Raw genomic sequence first — 15,954 nt, forward strand, 5'->3', positions numbered from 1 at the left:
TTCTCTAGTTCACGCAGCCCACCATAAATCTCGTCTATTGATTTCTTTCTGTTTTCATGCTCCAGTACCTCTTCTTCATTAGATGCTTGCATTTTCATTCTTCTTCAGGCACCTACCATGAATCGAGGTTTTCTTTGAGTAACACCGACGCGCTCAAATCCAACAATCAAGTTTATATTATTCAAACAAATTCTTTGTAGAGAAGTCTGGCATTTGCTTGTGTTGATGGGGTCGACTCTGTTCTCAACTCAAAGCGGAGCAAGACATGGGAATGCCGCCTCGCTTATCTCACTCCTCGCCTTGCCTTGCATGCATCGCATTTGCTATGCGGCGACTTCTGACATAAAGAAGACGAGCCCCTCTGAAATCATCACTCGCAGAACTTTTGGCATGAACGGCGTTTGGACAGACTCGGCCATTGCTCATCGTCTTGGGTTTTTCTTCCTATGCTTAGCTACTCACTGCATTGTGCTTATAAATAGGCGTTGCAGAGAAAGCATTGCATTAATCACGCTCCGTCTTCTTCTACTCAAAGTCGAGCCTGTATTACGACATCGATTTCAAGAGCTATTATGGCTAGTGAAGAGGCTGAGAGCTTAGCTAAGCAAAGTGGAGGATGTAAAAGTTGCGGCCGATAAGTATCGATCGATGTTGAACGAAGAGACGGAAAATACCCAGTGGAGACATGGGGGACCCCCCATTTTTTATGCGGTTAACAAGCTCTTCGAGGAAGGACGAACCAAGGTTTTGTTTGAGAATAACACTGACCCCTCTCTCTCTCTCTCTCTCTCTCTCTCTCTCTCTCTCTCTCTCTCATATGTGATTGTGAACAGTACGTAATATTATTTGCAGGAATGGCCACAAGGATCAATAGAAGAAGCTGTTCAAAATGCAGTGAAGTCATGGGAAATGGAGCTGTCTCACAAGACTAGGCTGCAAGACTTCAAGACCATCAAGTCAAACCCGTGACTTTATTTTTCTCTCTTCTATTGCAGCAGCATATTTGATATCATTTTTCAACTATTCGGTTTTCGCAATAAAACAGGCAGAGAGGGATTGTCGGGAGAAGAGACACTCAGGCTAGGTAGCTACAATGCCCTTATGCAGAATTCACTACCAGAGGAATTTCGATATTACAAAGCAGATCAAGAGAGTTTCCAATCGTCCCATGACGCGTTCAGACTAGCATTGCCAAGGGGATTTGCACGGGAAGTGGTTAGTGTTTACTCTGGACCTCCAGTGATTACCTACAAGTTCAGGCGCTGGGGTTATTTTGAGGGTCCTTTCAAAGAGCACGCTGCCACTGGAGAGATGGTTGAGTTCTATGGCGTTGGAATTATGAAGGTGCATCCACTGTTCATCTGTTTAGTGTTCTGAAAATGAAAACACTGAAAAACTATACATAGACCCTGATTTCATTTCCAGTAACACATGAAATTGTTCGCAGGTTGATGAATCTATGAGGGCCGAAGAAGTTGAAAAATACTATGATCCAGCAGAACTCTTTGGGGGGCTCCTGAAGGGCAAGCCAATCTCTTAACTCTGATGCACGTGAAAGAGAAGACGAAGCTGCTGCGACATTAAAAGCTACTAAAAATGGATGTCCCTTCTCAACAAGAAACTAAAGCTCCTTCTTTAGCATCAGCAGTCCTATCTTTGTGTTGTATATTCGATACAAAGCCTTAACAAGAAAATAAGCTCATTCCTGCCTGCAGATCGTTGCAGTGAGCTGTGTTTGTCTATATGGTGAAAGAAATCAAAAAGTTTCTTCAGAAACCTGGAGATGCACACACACAGCCATCATTACTGTAATAACACTATGAAAGAGTACATAAAGCAACAAATCTTGTTAGTTCTCAGAAAGATGAAACTCCCCAAATAATGGCTTTGCGTGAATCAGAACAGAGAAATAACTAACTTATGCAGCTACCCTACAGTCACACCAAAGGCATGATGTACTAAGCTTTTGCTGCGCAACTTTAGCGTCTCGTTCGTTTCTTCTAGCTAACTTTTCTTCAGCTTTTGGGAATGAAAGATGTTATACAACTGAAATCAAAGTATCAATCTATGCAAGCAACAATCATCTCCGACCTTAAGTTGAGCAACAGCCAACTTTCTTCAAGGCAGAGACGTCATCCTTGATATTTATCTTTTCTCCTTGAGAAGGGAATGCGGCAGCAGATCCATCATCTCCTTCCACTGTCTTCTTACTAGTGGTACGGTAGATCTGGGTTAGAACTTCTGCAAAGGCATTTTCTACATTTGTTGCCTCTAATGCTGAGGTTTCCATGTAGTACAGCGATTCCCTCTCGGCATAGGTTTTCCCATCTTCTGTTGACACTGCTATAAGATGACGAAGGTCAGATTTGTTCCCAACAAGCATCACCACAATGCTTGGATCTGTGTGGTTCCTTAACTCTTTCAGCCATCTATCCACATTTTCAAACGTTGCATGGCGAGTGACATCATACACAAGGAGTGCACCCATAGCTCCACGATAGTAAGCACTAGTGATGGCACGGTACCTGCAATGTCAAATTTCCTAACATATAAAAACATCTACAGAACTTCCATATAAAGGGGAGCACTAAAAAAATTGCAACAAAGCAAACCTTTTGCCCGATTATATGGTGTGATGCTAAATGTCGTATAAGTGATGACTAGAAATTGTCTAATCTAACGATCCATGCCAATGGAGCAACAACTTTTACACAAGAAAGCATCGTCATCTTTTCCCTTCTTTAGCTCAAGGTACCCATTATCAGAAAGATTGTTGACGAAATCCGTGCGGTGAGATCTAGTTAAGGAAGGAAGTGAGGAAAACTACACATTCTTCTGGTCTCTGTGATAATGCAAAAAATTTGCCAGCCGCATTAAGAAATAAACTTTAAATAGAGTACCATGCAACTCCAAGAACCTCCCCGCATCAAAGGACCGTGCCAACATCCAAAAAAACACAATATTGTATCATCACCTCACTTGAGGTGACTTAGTTTGGTAACTTTAGGGTACAGTAGTAGCGGATAACAACAGCATAGTCAGTTCACGAAGTGCATTAACACATTAACCTCGGCGAAACTTTGATTTCTACTGGTGGAAGCATGACCAGTAGATAATGCTTGCTTTTTCTGAAAAAGCTCCAGATGCTCGTATAAGCCAGCAATAGTACCAAAAATGCTATTATTAACTGCGTTTCTCAACATGCTTCCTACAGGGTCATCTAGTGTGCATAAGATGTTCGAACTAAATCACAAAGAGTTGAGCAACAATCACTTCCAGGCAGCTATGAACCCCTCAGCAGGGCAGAGGAAAAAATGAGTTTGAGTTCACATTATCCAATCATCTCAGCATAATGAATGAACTATTGAGGAAAAGTAAATAATCATCAGCAGCCAGCAAAAGTTCAGGAGAAAGTGAATTCTTTTGTCTAAAATATTAAAGAGGCATAGAAGCGAATTTAAGATCCGCAGTCCTGACCGACCATTTTAGGATAAGTTATCTGAATTTAGCTTTAGCGGGTCTGTCCTTCGAACCGAATGATTTCTCACGAATACGTCCCCACTTCATGGTCATAGAGTAATCAGCTATCGATTGCTCAGAGTACATGAGATACACAGTAACACTGTCCAACATGTTCTTCATAATAAAACAGGGCGCACACAGAACCAAGAACGATGCGTGTGGCCACTCCTCAAGCATACGCAGAGCAGAAGTAAACTAGCAAGACCCGCAGAATGGAACCCAAAGGACCCTGAAAGGCTTCCACGTGATTTTGCGAAAATGCAAATAAATAAAGCAAGAAAATGAAGGCAATGGTCATCATCAAAAGTTTCGCGAAACCCTGAAGAAGAAGAAGAAGAAGAAGAAGAGAGCCTTAAAGAAACTACATCCTCCCCCCCTCCCAAGAGAGTGACCTCAAAATGGGTTCGTGAATACGCACATGTCCAACAATATCATCTAACCTCGGCACGGAACTCGCAAGAAAAATCCACAGAAAAACCCAAATCCGGGACAGAGCAGAGCTAAAGAGAGGCCACAAGAATTCAAAAGAGGGAGGAACCTTTCTTGACCGGCGGTGTCCCAAATCTGAGCCTTGACGACCTTGCCGTCGACGCTGAGGGTGCGAGTGGCGAACTCGACGCCGATGGTGGACTTGGACTCGAGGTTGAACTCGTTCTTGGTGAAGCGGGAGAGGAGGTTGGACTTGCCCACCCCGGAGTCCCCGATCAGCACCACCTTGTACAGGTAGTCGTAGTCGTCCTCCGCTCTGTAACCCGCCATTGCTGCTGCGCTCCCTGTTCCCTCTTTAACCTTCTTTCCTTGCTTCCTTCCTTCCTATGGAGAGAGAGAGGGAAGGAGAGAAGGGGGGGAGTGCGAGATCTGCTGCAAGGCGAGAAAGGAAGGAACTTTTTCTTGGGTGAAGAGGGTAAGTGGGGAATGTGAAGGGGAAGGGGGGGCGCGCTTGGCCTTTATTTTTTTTGAATTAAAAAAGCGCCACGAAAATGATGATGGTCTCAGAGATATCGCATGATATAGAGAGAGAGAGAGAATAGAGAGAGAGATTTCTTTTATATAGTTTCAGTTTTTGTGCGCCCCTTCTCTTCTGTGCTTTGCTTCAATCTACTCCGTAGATTCTTTCTTTTTCATATTAGGGTGGGTGTGGGACCCCGCGAATGATCGTGAATTCGTTTGGTTCAACTTTAATTTACCAAAAAAACACAAAACACACCACACTCGCTCTCAAAATCTCGCTTTCTCCCTCCCAAATTTTTCGTATTCAAAACAGCGAGTTCTTTTTTTTTTTTATAGGGAAAAGATAAAAAGGCCAACATTACATCCGATCCCATTCGTCGTTTCAGGTTATTTGTAGTAGAACAAAAAAGCCTAAACTACGATTTTGACACGGTGAAGGTCGTAAGTTCGTGAACCTGTTTTATGATCAAACGGGGATGAGTTCGCCCAAGTCTTTTTTACCTCTATCTTCTTCGAGTCTTACTAATGCAATTTCGTCGTTTAATTAAATTGATAAACCAAAAGATCGATTTGGATAACATAATTTTAATCGGTATTAATATATTGTCTGCCTCATGTGTAATTCGATTTTTAGTGAAGGAACGACTTGTAATAATGCATAAATGCAAAGGTTAAAGTGAGTTAATATCTGAGTGAAAATGATGTGCTCATCTTGTCTGATCGTTCGAGTATATCTCTGGTCATGAGCCATGCTTTTAAGTGTAGATGAGCGCGACTCACATTAAGTTCATCTCGTAGTAGACAATATCAATCCGATCTATCATTGTTAAAAGAAAAATTAAAATATTTTTTTAACTCAAGTAAACGCACTATTGTGACTAGATAAAACCAAATCTTAAAATTTTAATAATATTCTCGAAACAAAAAAATTTTATGTCGACCTCGACTTTCGAAACAAGACCTTCAGGGTCACGGATTAAGAAAATAACCAGAATATTTAATACAGGGAGTAAGATTTACAATTCATCTATAAAAATTCCATTAGATTATAATACACGCTTCATTAAAGTTGCACCGAATACCAACGAACCGGCCGGTCCGGGGACTCCTTTCGACCGCCGAACTCCGCCGCCTCTCCCTCTCCGGCGGAACGACCATTGATGATTGACCTGCGCTCCGACACGGCGGTCGCTCACCGGTCAGTCGCCACCGCGCCGACCCATTTCCGGCTCTGAAGCTTTTCACGACGAGCGAGCGAACGCGAGCTCGCGCTCCCAAGTTCACATGGCGATGCTCGGTCGGAGCGCGAAGCGGGTGTCTCCCTTCAGGCTCGCTTCCCTGCTGCGCGGCGAAAAGGACCCTTCCCTCGCTCTCCGGCTCTTCGAATCCGTCGACCCGAGCCCCGACGCCAAGCCCTTTCGCTACTCGCTCCTCTCCTACGACCTCATCGTCACCAAGCTCGGAGCCGCCAAGATGTTCGACGAAATGGAGCAGGTCCTCGCCCGGCTCAGCCGAGAGACCCGGTTCTCCGTCCCCGAGCCCATCTTCTGCCGGGTCATCTCCTTCTATGCGCGCGCGAGGCTCTTCGACCGCGCGTTGCGGACTTACCGCTCGATCCCCAGTTTCCGGTGCCGCATGAGCGTGAGGTCTTTGAATTCCGTGCTGCACGCGCTCCTGAAGTGCGGGGAATATGACAGGATGGATGAGGTTTTGGGCGAGTTTAGGAATCACGCGAGCCCAGATGCGTGCACCTGTAATATCTTGATCAAAGCTCTCTGCGGGAGTGGGAGGTTGGAGGATGCGCGGGAGGTGCTTGACGAAATGCCCCTGAGGGGGATCCGGCCTGATGGGGTGACTTTCCTGACGTTGATCAACGGGTTGTGTTCGAATTCTATGTTAGAGGAGGCTTTTAAGTTGAAAGATGATATGGTTAGAGTTCATGGGATCCGGCCTGATGCGCGTCTGTATGCATCATTGATGAAGGGGTCTTGCAAGGTTGGTGATGTGAACATGGCATTTGAGCTTAAAGAGGAGATGCTGAGAGAGAGAATCGAGTTGGATGCTGCGATATATTCGACCTTGATTCATGCTCTTTTCGAGGTTGGGAGGACGGCTGAAGTTTCTGGACTTTTGGAGGAGATGCGAGAAAATGGGTGTAAGCCGGACACCGTGACTTATAACGTGCTAATCAGTGGGTCCTGTAAGAAGAAGGACTTCGATGAAGCTTACGGACTTCTGGATGCGATGACGGAGAATGGGTGCAAACCTGATGTGACGAGCTATAATGTGATCATGGGCGAATTATGCAAGGAAGGAAAACTTGAAGAAGCAACTGATCTATTTGAGGACATGCCGAGACGTGGGTGCACTCCGGATGTCGTGTCCTATCGGATACTCTTCAGTGGTCTGTGCGAGAAGATGCAGCTTAAGGAAGCAGCATTTTTGTTGGATGAAATGGTATTTAAAGGATACACCCCTCATGATGCAAGTATTTATAAATTGGTGGATCTTTTATGCCAGGAAGGGAATCATGAATTGTTGCTAAAGGTTTTGAATAGTCTTAGGAAAGGAAAGGCCGTGAAGGCTGATTATTGGCCAAGGATGATTTCGCTTGCTTGCAAGAACAATGAGTTTTCCAGTGTCGAGCTTGTAGATCGTCTAATAACTTCATAATCTGGAAATTTTGCAATTAATTCTTGTATCTCATGCAAAACCTCTTAACTCATCCAATTAAAGTCCGCGGAGCAGTATTCACCTTGCATCACCAGATGCTTCTAATTACAACTGCTTAAGGTTGATGGCCCGCCCTTCCTTCCATCAGTTGCTCCCTGATATTTTGCTTTGTGGTCTGGTCACTTAGCGATAACCTGATCAATTGTGGGCCTCTGCGATTGTGGTTCTGAATAAGTTGCTTTTCATACATGTGATAGTACCGGTAGGTTCTCAAATGAGACAGAGCAATTAAAGAGTCCTCTACTACGCAAAATTTGATATTCACCAACCAGTTACAGTTTGGTCAGTCCTCTTTATTATGCTGATGGGATTCAGTCCGCCGGCCAAATGATTGTTTCGAGTTGATGGAGTTGTCCGAGTTGGAGCGATTTCATGTGAAGAGACAATTTGATATTCGCCGGAAACCATAATGCTTCTGGCTGAAATCCAAGAGCAGAAGTCTCTTTTGAAAACATACGAAAACAAGGGCAAGAAAATGGAATTGCTGCAGAAACTCAAGGACTCTGAATTTGCATCTCTTAAACAGAAGCTGGACAAGTTAAACAACAAGAACAGATTGACAGAGAAGAGGTTAAATCAGAGTGGCCCATTATCTGTTCTGGATAGTCTTCACCTCTCTGGCCTGAGTCCTCACTATTTCGTCACTATACTTTGCCATACTGTGAAGTCCATCCGGAGCTTCGTAGGGTCGTTGATCGTCAAGATGAAATCTGCTGACTAGGATGTCGGTGCGGGTGGCAAGCGCAATAGAACCAGGAGTTGTTTACTGGAGACCGGATCACCAGTGTTTCGCATTCGAGTCTTTCGTTTACCAGATCAAAAGCATATATGAAAGCGACATCAAATGAGATGCACTAGACTGATGAATCCTACCTCGGAAGCTCTCAGAAGGCCACTGTTGCAGAAGCGCGAGCAGTCTACCTAGATCTATTGCTGGCCTAACCTGATGATGAAGTACGACACTCAGCTGGTTCAGATGAAGGTGCTTTACTGGTTATTCAAAGGCTTATGAAGAAGACTCAACGCAGCAAAACATTGAGATTATCTCAGTTGAAGAAGGAAAAAGTGACTGGTTTTCCAATAATTAACAAATAAACTTGAAATTCTTTCTCATATTTGCTTTTATTGCCTCTTTTTTTTTAAGTACATAAAAAGATATTTATGTGATAATGCAGTTCTTCCCTTTCTTTTCCCTCGTTTGCATCCAAACAATAGTATAATTCTATCTCTTCAGTTCATTTATCCTCTTTCTCTTATATTTATTCAAATCTCTTATTTCCCCCAAGCTAATCTTCCCTAACAAACACAGCGTTAATTGGATATGGAGGGATTTAGAACGAACATGCAATTGAGTCGACCAATCCCCCTTTAGTCCTTTCCCTCCATTGCTTTCCCTCTATCCAAATAAGATTGTAAATTTTCAGAATCCCTCTCTCTTCCATCATAATCCCTCCTTTCTCAACATAGTATTAGGGCACCGCACTCGCAGATAATGCAGGCGTTTCACAAATTGATGATGAGTACCCAACAATGTAATTACCAAGTGAGGTGTTCGCTTGTATGGTTTATCAGATTAAATATCACTCAGAAGCATCTTAATATCATTCAGAGTGAAATTAAAAAGGCTAAGCACTCCTCTCGTTTGTGAACTCAAGCTTTATTTGCTCGTGACAAGCGTGATATATGCTACAAACAGGTATCAACAACAGAAACATCCTTCAAAACACTCCAGTTAGGCTGGGACGGTTTGTTTGGGGTGTAGTTATTCTTGAGATTATCAGCTTGATGGTCCTTAGTAAAAAGTAGAAAATGTTGCGGGGACGCAAGATTTTGAGCCCATAATTTGTATCCTTCGCATAGCGTATGCACGACATGAATTCACTTTTCACGCCCGCGTGTTTTTTAGACACGGCAGATCGTGAACTCCCAATTCCTTGGTAGTAGTAGCCTTGGACCGTTCTTTTTCAATTTTTATGCAGGAGTTGCAACTGCCGGTCATGGCTAAAATGCATGAAAGAGTTTGCCTGTCATATCTAAGGAACCTCCCTAAAAATTGAAAAATAAAAAAACAACTGAGACACAATTCAGAATCATACAAGGAGAATGTTAGCACAGGAGGAGCAAAATCTGTGACACGTTTCCTGGTATGCACGTTGTAGATGCTTTTACCCAAACAAGTGACAACTCCCACCCCTAACCACCAATTCTATACAGAATGTGAACATAAACCTTTTCGTTTGAGCAAATCAGATTTGCCGACCGTGCATCCTCACCTTTCTCAGCCATGGGCACACAAAATGCTGATGAAACTCACCAGTTAGAAAACAACACGGTGAAAGTCATGCCTGTTTCGGCTGAAAGCTTGACAGGAGCCTGACGGAATTTCGCAAGTGCGTTCGCAAGAACAACAAGAAGTCCTCATTAGTTCCCTCTTCTAAACTATTGTAAACCTTTACAACGTATTCAAACTCTTGCCCATACATATGGGCAGCACATGCGGCCTTGTAAGTTAGGAGCTGAATATTACCTGCAGGGAAAAGGCAAATGTAAAAATGAAATTAATCTAGAATGCACCACGGAAAACTGATAAAACCTGACACAGACTAAAATCAATTGAAGACCAGCGAAAACAACCACTGGCTAAATAATTAAACTCAAAGGAAGTCAAATATTACACTTGTTGAGTTTGAATTAATTGTCACTCTATCTCATGGAGCTGCGCAGTTCATCATCTTGGCCAGTCTATCATGTGAACATCCTATTTTCAGAATACTATCCCATTGATAAGCGGCTAATCATGCACTGCGGTAACTTTAATTTTTTAAGACAGGAGTGAGTAAAAAGTTCATCATGCCTACAAAACCTGGTTTTGAATCTCCTTTTGGTAAGTGGTTGAGAATATACACCATTAAATGGCACATTCGACATTGATTTGCACAGTCCACAAAGCCAACTTAAGGTACTATACATAACATGACATGACAAACCATGCAGACATCTCAGACATAAATCAGATGAATTACCAGCTGCAATCTCTGTTTCAAGAATGCTATAACTGAAATGACGCGTCGACCACCACCTGCACCGGAACCTCCAATTCTTGCCCAAGTCATTCCTCAGGAAATGGACAGGGATCCTATTAAAACGAACAGAATAGTTTTGCCTAAATCCACCTTCTTTACCATCCAAGTGCACTGACATGCAATCGTCTTCATGCCCAGCAAGCTTGAGGAAACACATTGCAAATTCCCTCCATATCTGGTGTTCAGCATACGTAGCATCCAGATGCAGAGAGATCATTTCCAGCATGGATCCAGGATGATAATCTCCTGCATGTTATGATGGGACATTAACATAAGGAAAGTTATAAAGCTTATCAAGAAGTGCCATCTGCTTTGTATGGATGCCATCACAGTAACTTCCTATGAATGGAATAATCCACCCCTAACCATGTCAATAATAGCTGCTGAAAGAAGAAAAACAAAAGCAGCTGGACAATACATCTGTCTGAAATTCTCACGATGCACATAGTTCCGCATACAAAACAGAAAAATGTCGAGTCCCAAGACAATCCTTAGATAAAATTTAAGTTCCCATTGTCAGAAACTAATAACCATCCAAACTTCAATTTGGTTGCCAAGAAGATCTTAGCCCATTTGCCGACCTTCATGTGCACTAAAACCTTTGCCCACCTTATGAGAGAGATGTGCAGTATGGAGAAATTTTTCCTCTTTCTTTACCTACATTTGGTTAAATTTGTTGAAAAATTGGGGGGATGGGGATTAACAGCGAGGCTTCATTGACATACCACTTTGATGCATAGTGACAAGCCTTGCCACTGAATGGCAGCACGTTGGATCCCTCTTTAAGATTTCTTCATAGCATGATGAGAGCTCAACAACATTTTCACGAGCGAAACTTTCCAACAGAGCAGCTCGCACTCTAATCAAATTCAAATGTTAGTTTCCACAGAAACTTGTATATGTTACTTCCAACTTTGTTCGCTTGTATCCAAACCTAAACTTGTGATAGGACAGTAGTACCTTGAAGGAAGGGCAGTATCTACATGATGACAGACCTCTTCGAGCACATTCAATGCCTCATTTACTTGTCCGCCAATCAGTAGCAACTAACAAAAAATTGGAAAAATCAAATGAGATTCTTGCAATATGATGGAGAAGCAAATGATATGGTGCATACATGCAAAAACTAATTAACCAGTTAGGAGAGAACCCCAATAAGTGATTTGTCTTCTGCATTTCTGCAGGATTAAGCTCACTTAGTCTTAACCATTTCATAATACACAACAAAGTTCTAGCTCCAGATAAAAAGGGTATGCCGTAATCAATTTGTTCACGCAAGGCAGAGGCAATGTGCAAAGAAAGCAGACACTCAAGAACTCCTTCTGTTTTAGATCAACAAGTTAAAAGCACTTTGTAGCCCTAATATAATATGAGCATTGACATAAGGCAACGCACCAACAGATAGGATCAAGATGACCACTATAGGGGTAAGAAAGATTCTTTCAAAAGTATTTCTCAAGATATTTCTAGAGTCTACATCAAACAAACTTTTGCTAAACCTGAATCAGAGGAAGAAGGGCATCTGATTTTGCGGGTGATGAATCAAGAGCTAGTCGCAAATACTTTACTGCGTCCTTGTAATCACCATTAAGCATCTCCAGGTACTGCTGGATGAAGTCCTCAGAATTCTTGATGTTTTGTGGCAGTTTTATTGGCAACAGCCACGAATCCAGGCCAACTATTTAAAGACCATGAGAAACACTCAGGAATCAATGAAGAATCCAAAAACTCTTAATAGACTGTAGCAAGTGAAAGCAATAGAAAACAAAGATTTCAATGATTTGTATTAAAGAAACGCTACAAAGTGATATGACAAAATGTGAGTGGTAAACAAAGTCTAGTAAGATTGGTCTACAAAGTTGTTTACAAAGTGATATGACAGAATGCGAGTGGATATATAAGCAAATGGAACATATTCAACACCCGATAGAATCAGCCATCTCATTTTGGCACCAATTTCAAAAACTAGTTATTACACATACCACTTATTCTTTGCTAAATAATAGAATGCATAATCTCCATATACAATAGTGAAGCATTCTGTTACACCGCAACTTATATGCCTAGCATGAAATCAAGTGTTTAAGCTGACCAAAACAGCAAAACTATTGTCGAAAAATGACACCACTCACCTAGATCAGATAAAAAAGAAGCACAATGTACATTTCCAACATCAGTAGACCGTGAGGCTTCATCTTCAGAAGAATTCATGTAAAATCGGTGTGATTGGATACTATGTTGTGATTGCTCCTGCTCCAAATTAGCCTCAACCTCCACAGGGACTTTTGTAGGTCTTTCATGATTAGTATCCACCAATATCCTTTTATCCTTCATGACAGAAGTGTCAGAATTGCATTGTAAGGATGTGCTGGGCTTGCAACTATAAACGGCAGGATATCCCTCTGAGTTCCTAACTGAAATGTCAAATCTTTCCTCCAACATCCCAGTTTGTTGACAAGCATTAGTTTGCTCCAAATCTATCATTTGCATGTCTCTTGGGATACTCAAATACCACCTTTGATAAAATGTCAAACCTAATATCAGATATGAAGTAGAATCTCTCCCAAGTTCTTGTTCTTGCGTGAGCCTGAGCAAACACATGGGTAGTGTCAATAAAGATAAAGATTTCAATCTTTTTTATCTAATGTAACCTTCAATATGCGTTCATTACGCCTTGATTCGCAAAGCTTTTTTTTATGCTAAGTAAAGCTTTTTCTTATGCTGAGTAAAGGTGCATTAAAGAGGTACCACCTTCGAACTAAGTCCTTATCAATGCACAATACCAACAAGTCTCACAAATCCAAAAGCATGTAATTGTCCTTCTTTGTCTTGTCACAACATATCATCATTCAGAAAATATTAACTAAGGCACAAAGCGCATAAATCAAGGGATGATTATTCCTGAATGCATTTGAGTTTTAATGAAAGGATTATTTCCATATTTAAAGAGAAGCCAGTCGTCAAGGATGAGTAACACATCAGTTCAGGAGAGAGGAAAAATCATACGATTGAGCATTCTGATGTGCTTTCTCAATATTCCCTTGAGTAAGACAAAAGAGGATGAACTCCAAATGAACTGCAAGCCTATCCTGCCCACGGAAACGACCACATATTAATAAGAGTCCGCTGACTACAGCAGAAATAGAAACACTCAAAGAACTTATAACCATTTCATTCCAAATTATATACATATAAAAATAAGTAAAGAAGGTCAAAATAATGTCTTCAGACACAAGAATTTCAATAGATACCTGTGATGGGCAATTCCTTTTTGATCCTATCCTTGCCATCCAAATATCGTAAATGCGCTTGATATGCTTGGCTTCTATATGCTCAAGGACCTCCATTAGCACCTGAAAAACATGGCATCACAGTCCGCCTGTACCCAATTTTTTTGGGAGAGAAGCAACTCCAAACACCAAGGTCGAACTGCTGTAAAAAAACCGGGGCTACCACTAAGTTTAGCCTAAACATTAACATATTTTGTACTTTTGAGAAGCTGATTGCAAATCGATACTCAGAAATTCCATCTCCAAATTAACATGCAGCCAAAGAGTGCCTTCTTCTCTACGATTCCTGAACCGAAAGAAATCATGAAGCAGCGATTCTAACCTTTGCACACGGTCACTTTTTTCTCTTCTCGCCCATATGGCAGCACTCTTCTTTACTCTGAATTAATTTTTCCCAATTCCGGTCGTAACAGTGACTAAATCACAGCCCTAACAATCACCGCAAAAGAAAAATACAAATCCAACAACCTAAACAGTCTAGAGAAATGAATTCGTGTCTCACCGAATACTTGAGCCGATTGTGCTCGGGACACCTATCCTTGCGCGTCCCCTTCAAGAGCACGCTCAGAACCCCGCTCGCCTCGGCCCAGCTGTGCCGCCTCGCGAGCCTGCGCAGGAGCCGATACAACCTGCGGCGGTTCTCCGACCGCAAGCTCCCCCCGCCGAGCCCGAGGACGTACGACGGCTTCGTCAAGGAAAGCATGATCCTCTTGAGAAGCCTACCGTCGCCCGCTGAGCCGGCGCCGCGGCCGTCGGCTTCCGCGTTCGCCGGCAGCTTCCTCTTGCGGCTTTCCTTGTCCTCCTCGACAACAGCGCCGCCATCGGCTTCCGCTTCCATCGCATCATCGAATTCAAACATGGCTGACACAGCGCCGCTGGCAATTCCGCAAATTGCAACGGATCTTTTTGTGGCGCAATCTGATTTTATATGTTCGTGGGAACCCTAAACGCCTTCGGGGGTTTAAGCGCCCGCCAAAATTTAATTTCTGAATTATACCAAAATTTCCTAAATAATTTTTTTTGAATGCTAAGATTCACATTACTTAGATATGAATTTTGTTTGAACACCTGTGTAAAAAAAACTACCGCGAATACGATTAACAGATGTCAGGAAGCGGTCGTTAACAAGACTCTATAATTTGATAAAAATTAAAAAAAGGCAATACCCTTTGGTAATATTATCGTGTTTGCTATTGAACAAAGTCTAATGTGTGAAAATAAAAAATGCCATCATTTAAAGCAAACACTTTGATTTGTTTGTATAATGTATAAGAAATAAGAATTTTATTACCTTTTTTTTGGTCTTCGTCCAAAAAAATTGTAATAGGAAGAAGATTATTTTTCTTTTTAAAAAGTCCTGTTAATAAATGTCCATAGTGCACTAATTAAATTTACTAAAGGAGAAAATAATGATTTTTCAGACATGTTGAAAATTGAAGAATTACGATTTAATAAAATCGTCTAGTAAAGCGCATTAAATAAGGTTTAACAAATATTCAAGGGATAGCTAATACTTTCCTGAAAAAAATGTGAAAATTTTCAAAATGACTTTATATATCTATAATCTATTATATATAGTTGCAGCGAGAGCGGAGAGAGTGTTTGTTTCAGTGCCCATGTCGTGGCACTGCACTTTATCTTTGTCATTACCATATGCTCACGATGACCACCACATTTAAAGCTTAGCGATTTATCATCTGCCAGCTTATATTTCTTATTGGATTTAGACAATGCGACATCATATAAAGATTTTATCACTTATTGAGTTTGAACTTGGAAAAAAAATGATAAATCAAAGAAGGTATTGTCAATGGTATCCTATCGTCTCCCTATTTTTTTAGACATTGCAAGTCCCAACCAGCAATGTGTATTTATCGACGATCAAAGGGTACATTTTATCTTAATCCCACCTTCGACCTCAAAGGACAAGGAATAGAAAACCAGAGGGTTATTAACACTCGAAACCCGACCCGGGTTTTGAGTTTGGGTCATATGTGATTTGGGTGGAACTCGAGTCTGAAAGAACATGCTTCTCTTATTGTTCTAGTCGGGTAGCACGAAAAACCCGGCCCGACCTGACCCACTATACTACTAGTTTTTATTGGGATATTATGTAAGTCTGTTTTGATCTGAGCAATCTTTCTAGTGCTTCCTATTGTCCTTCATCATTTTAAGCAATAGTACGGAACCTTTATTTCTAATATTTGGTCAAGTTTTCCCTTGTTAATAGCCTGGTTATCATCTAAGGACGCGCATGATAACCATTTTGTTTTTGTTCAGAACTAATTTTCTATTTCCGGGAACAAGTTTGGAATAGAAACCTGTTTGGTAACGCAATTCCATTTTTCTATTTCTGGAACAACCTTTTGTTCTAG

General features: G+C 41.7%; 4 protein-coding genes across 4 annotated transcripts; 2 read left to right on the top strand and 2 right to left on the bottom strand.

Moving 5' to 3' along the window:
• The first annotated feature begins 225 nt into the window (after nucleotides 1–225).
• Nucleotides 226–1,645, top strand: LOC115663939 (pathogen-related protein-like). Its single transcript, XM_056311668.1, has 5 exons — nucleotides 226–543; nucleotides 601–744; nucleotides 853–965; nucleotides 996–1,344; nucleotides 1,448–1,645. The coding sequence occupies exons 1-5, from the start codon at nucleotides 226–228 to the stop codon at nucleotides 1,538–1,540; spliced, it is 1,017 nt and encodes a 338-aa protein (XP_056167643.1). The 3' UTR covers nucleotides 1,541–1,645.
• A 119-nt stretch (nucleotides 1,646–1,764) lies between these two features.
• Nucleotides 1,765–4,356, bottom strand: LOC115667962 (ras-related protein RABA1b). The gene is made up of 2 exons (XM_030589485.2): nucleotides 4,061–4,356; nucleotides 1,765–2,525 (listed from the first exon to the last, which is right to left on the bottom strand). The coding sequence occupies exons 1-2, from the start codon at nucleotides 4,279–4,281 to the stop codon at nucleotides 2,093–2,095; spliced, it is 654 nt and encodes a 217-aa protein (XP_030445345.1). The 5' UTR covers nucleotides 4,282–4,356; the 3' UTR covers nucleotides 1,765–2,092.
• A 1,067-nt stretch (nucleotides 4,357–5,423) lies between these two features.
• LOC115663948 (putative pentatricopeptide repeat-containing protein At1g53330) lies at nucleotides 5,424–7,194 on the top strand. The gene has a single exon (XM_030585912.2). The coding sequence runs from the start codon at nucleotides 5,758–5,760 to the stop codon at nucleotides 7,144–7,146; it is 1,389 nt and encodes a 462-aa protein (XP_030441772.2). The 5' UTR covers nucleotides 5,424–5,757; the 3' UTR covers nucleotides 7,147–7,194.
• Nucleotides 7,195–9,279: 2,085 nt separating this feature from the next.
• Nucleotides 9,280–14,621, bottom strand: LOC115668705 (uncharacterized). Its single transcript, XM_030590115.2, has 9 exons — nucleotides 14,082–14,621; nucleotides 13,541–13,642; nucleotides 13,296–13,378; nucleotides 12,422–12,876; nucleotides 11,789–11,967; nucleotides 11,250–11,335; nucleotides 11,015–11,148; nucleotides 10,230–10,535; nucleotides 9,280–9,733 (listed from the first exon to the last, which is right to left on the bottom strand). The coding sequence occupies exons 1-9, from the start codon at nucleotides 14,436–14,438 to the stop codon at nucleotides 9,546–9,548; spliced, it is 1,890 nt and encodes a 629-aa protein (XP_030445975.2). The 5' UTR covers nucleotides 14,439–14,621; the 3' UTR covers nucleotides 9,280–9,545.
• Between the last annotated feature and the right edge of the window lie 1,333 nt (nucleotides 14,622–15,954).

This window comes from Syzygium oleosum, unplaced genomic scaffold (assembly GCF_021117445.2).
Source record: "Syzygium oleosum isolate NSW1041296 unplaced genomic scaffold, Sole_v2.1 Sole_v2.05, whole genome shotgun sequence".
Classification (NCBI taxonomy): Eukaryota; Viridiplantae; Streptophyta; class Magnoliopsida; order Myrtales; family Myrtaceae; genus Syzygium; species Syzygium oleosum.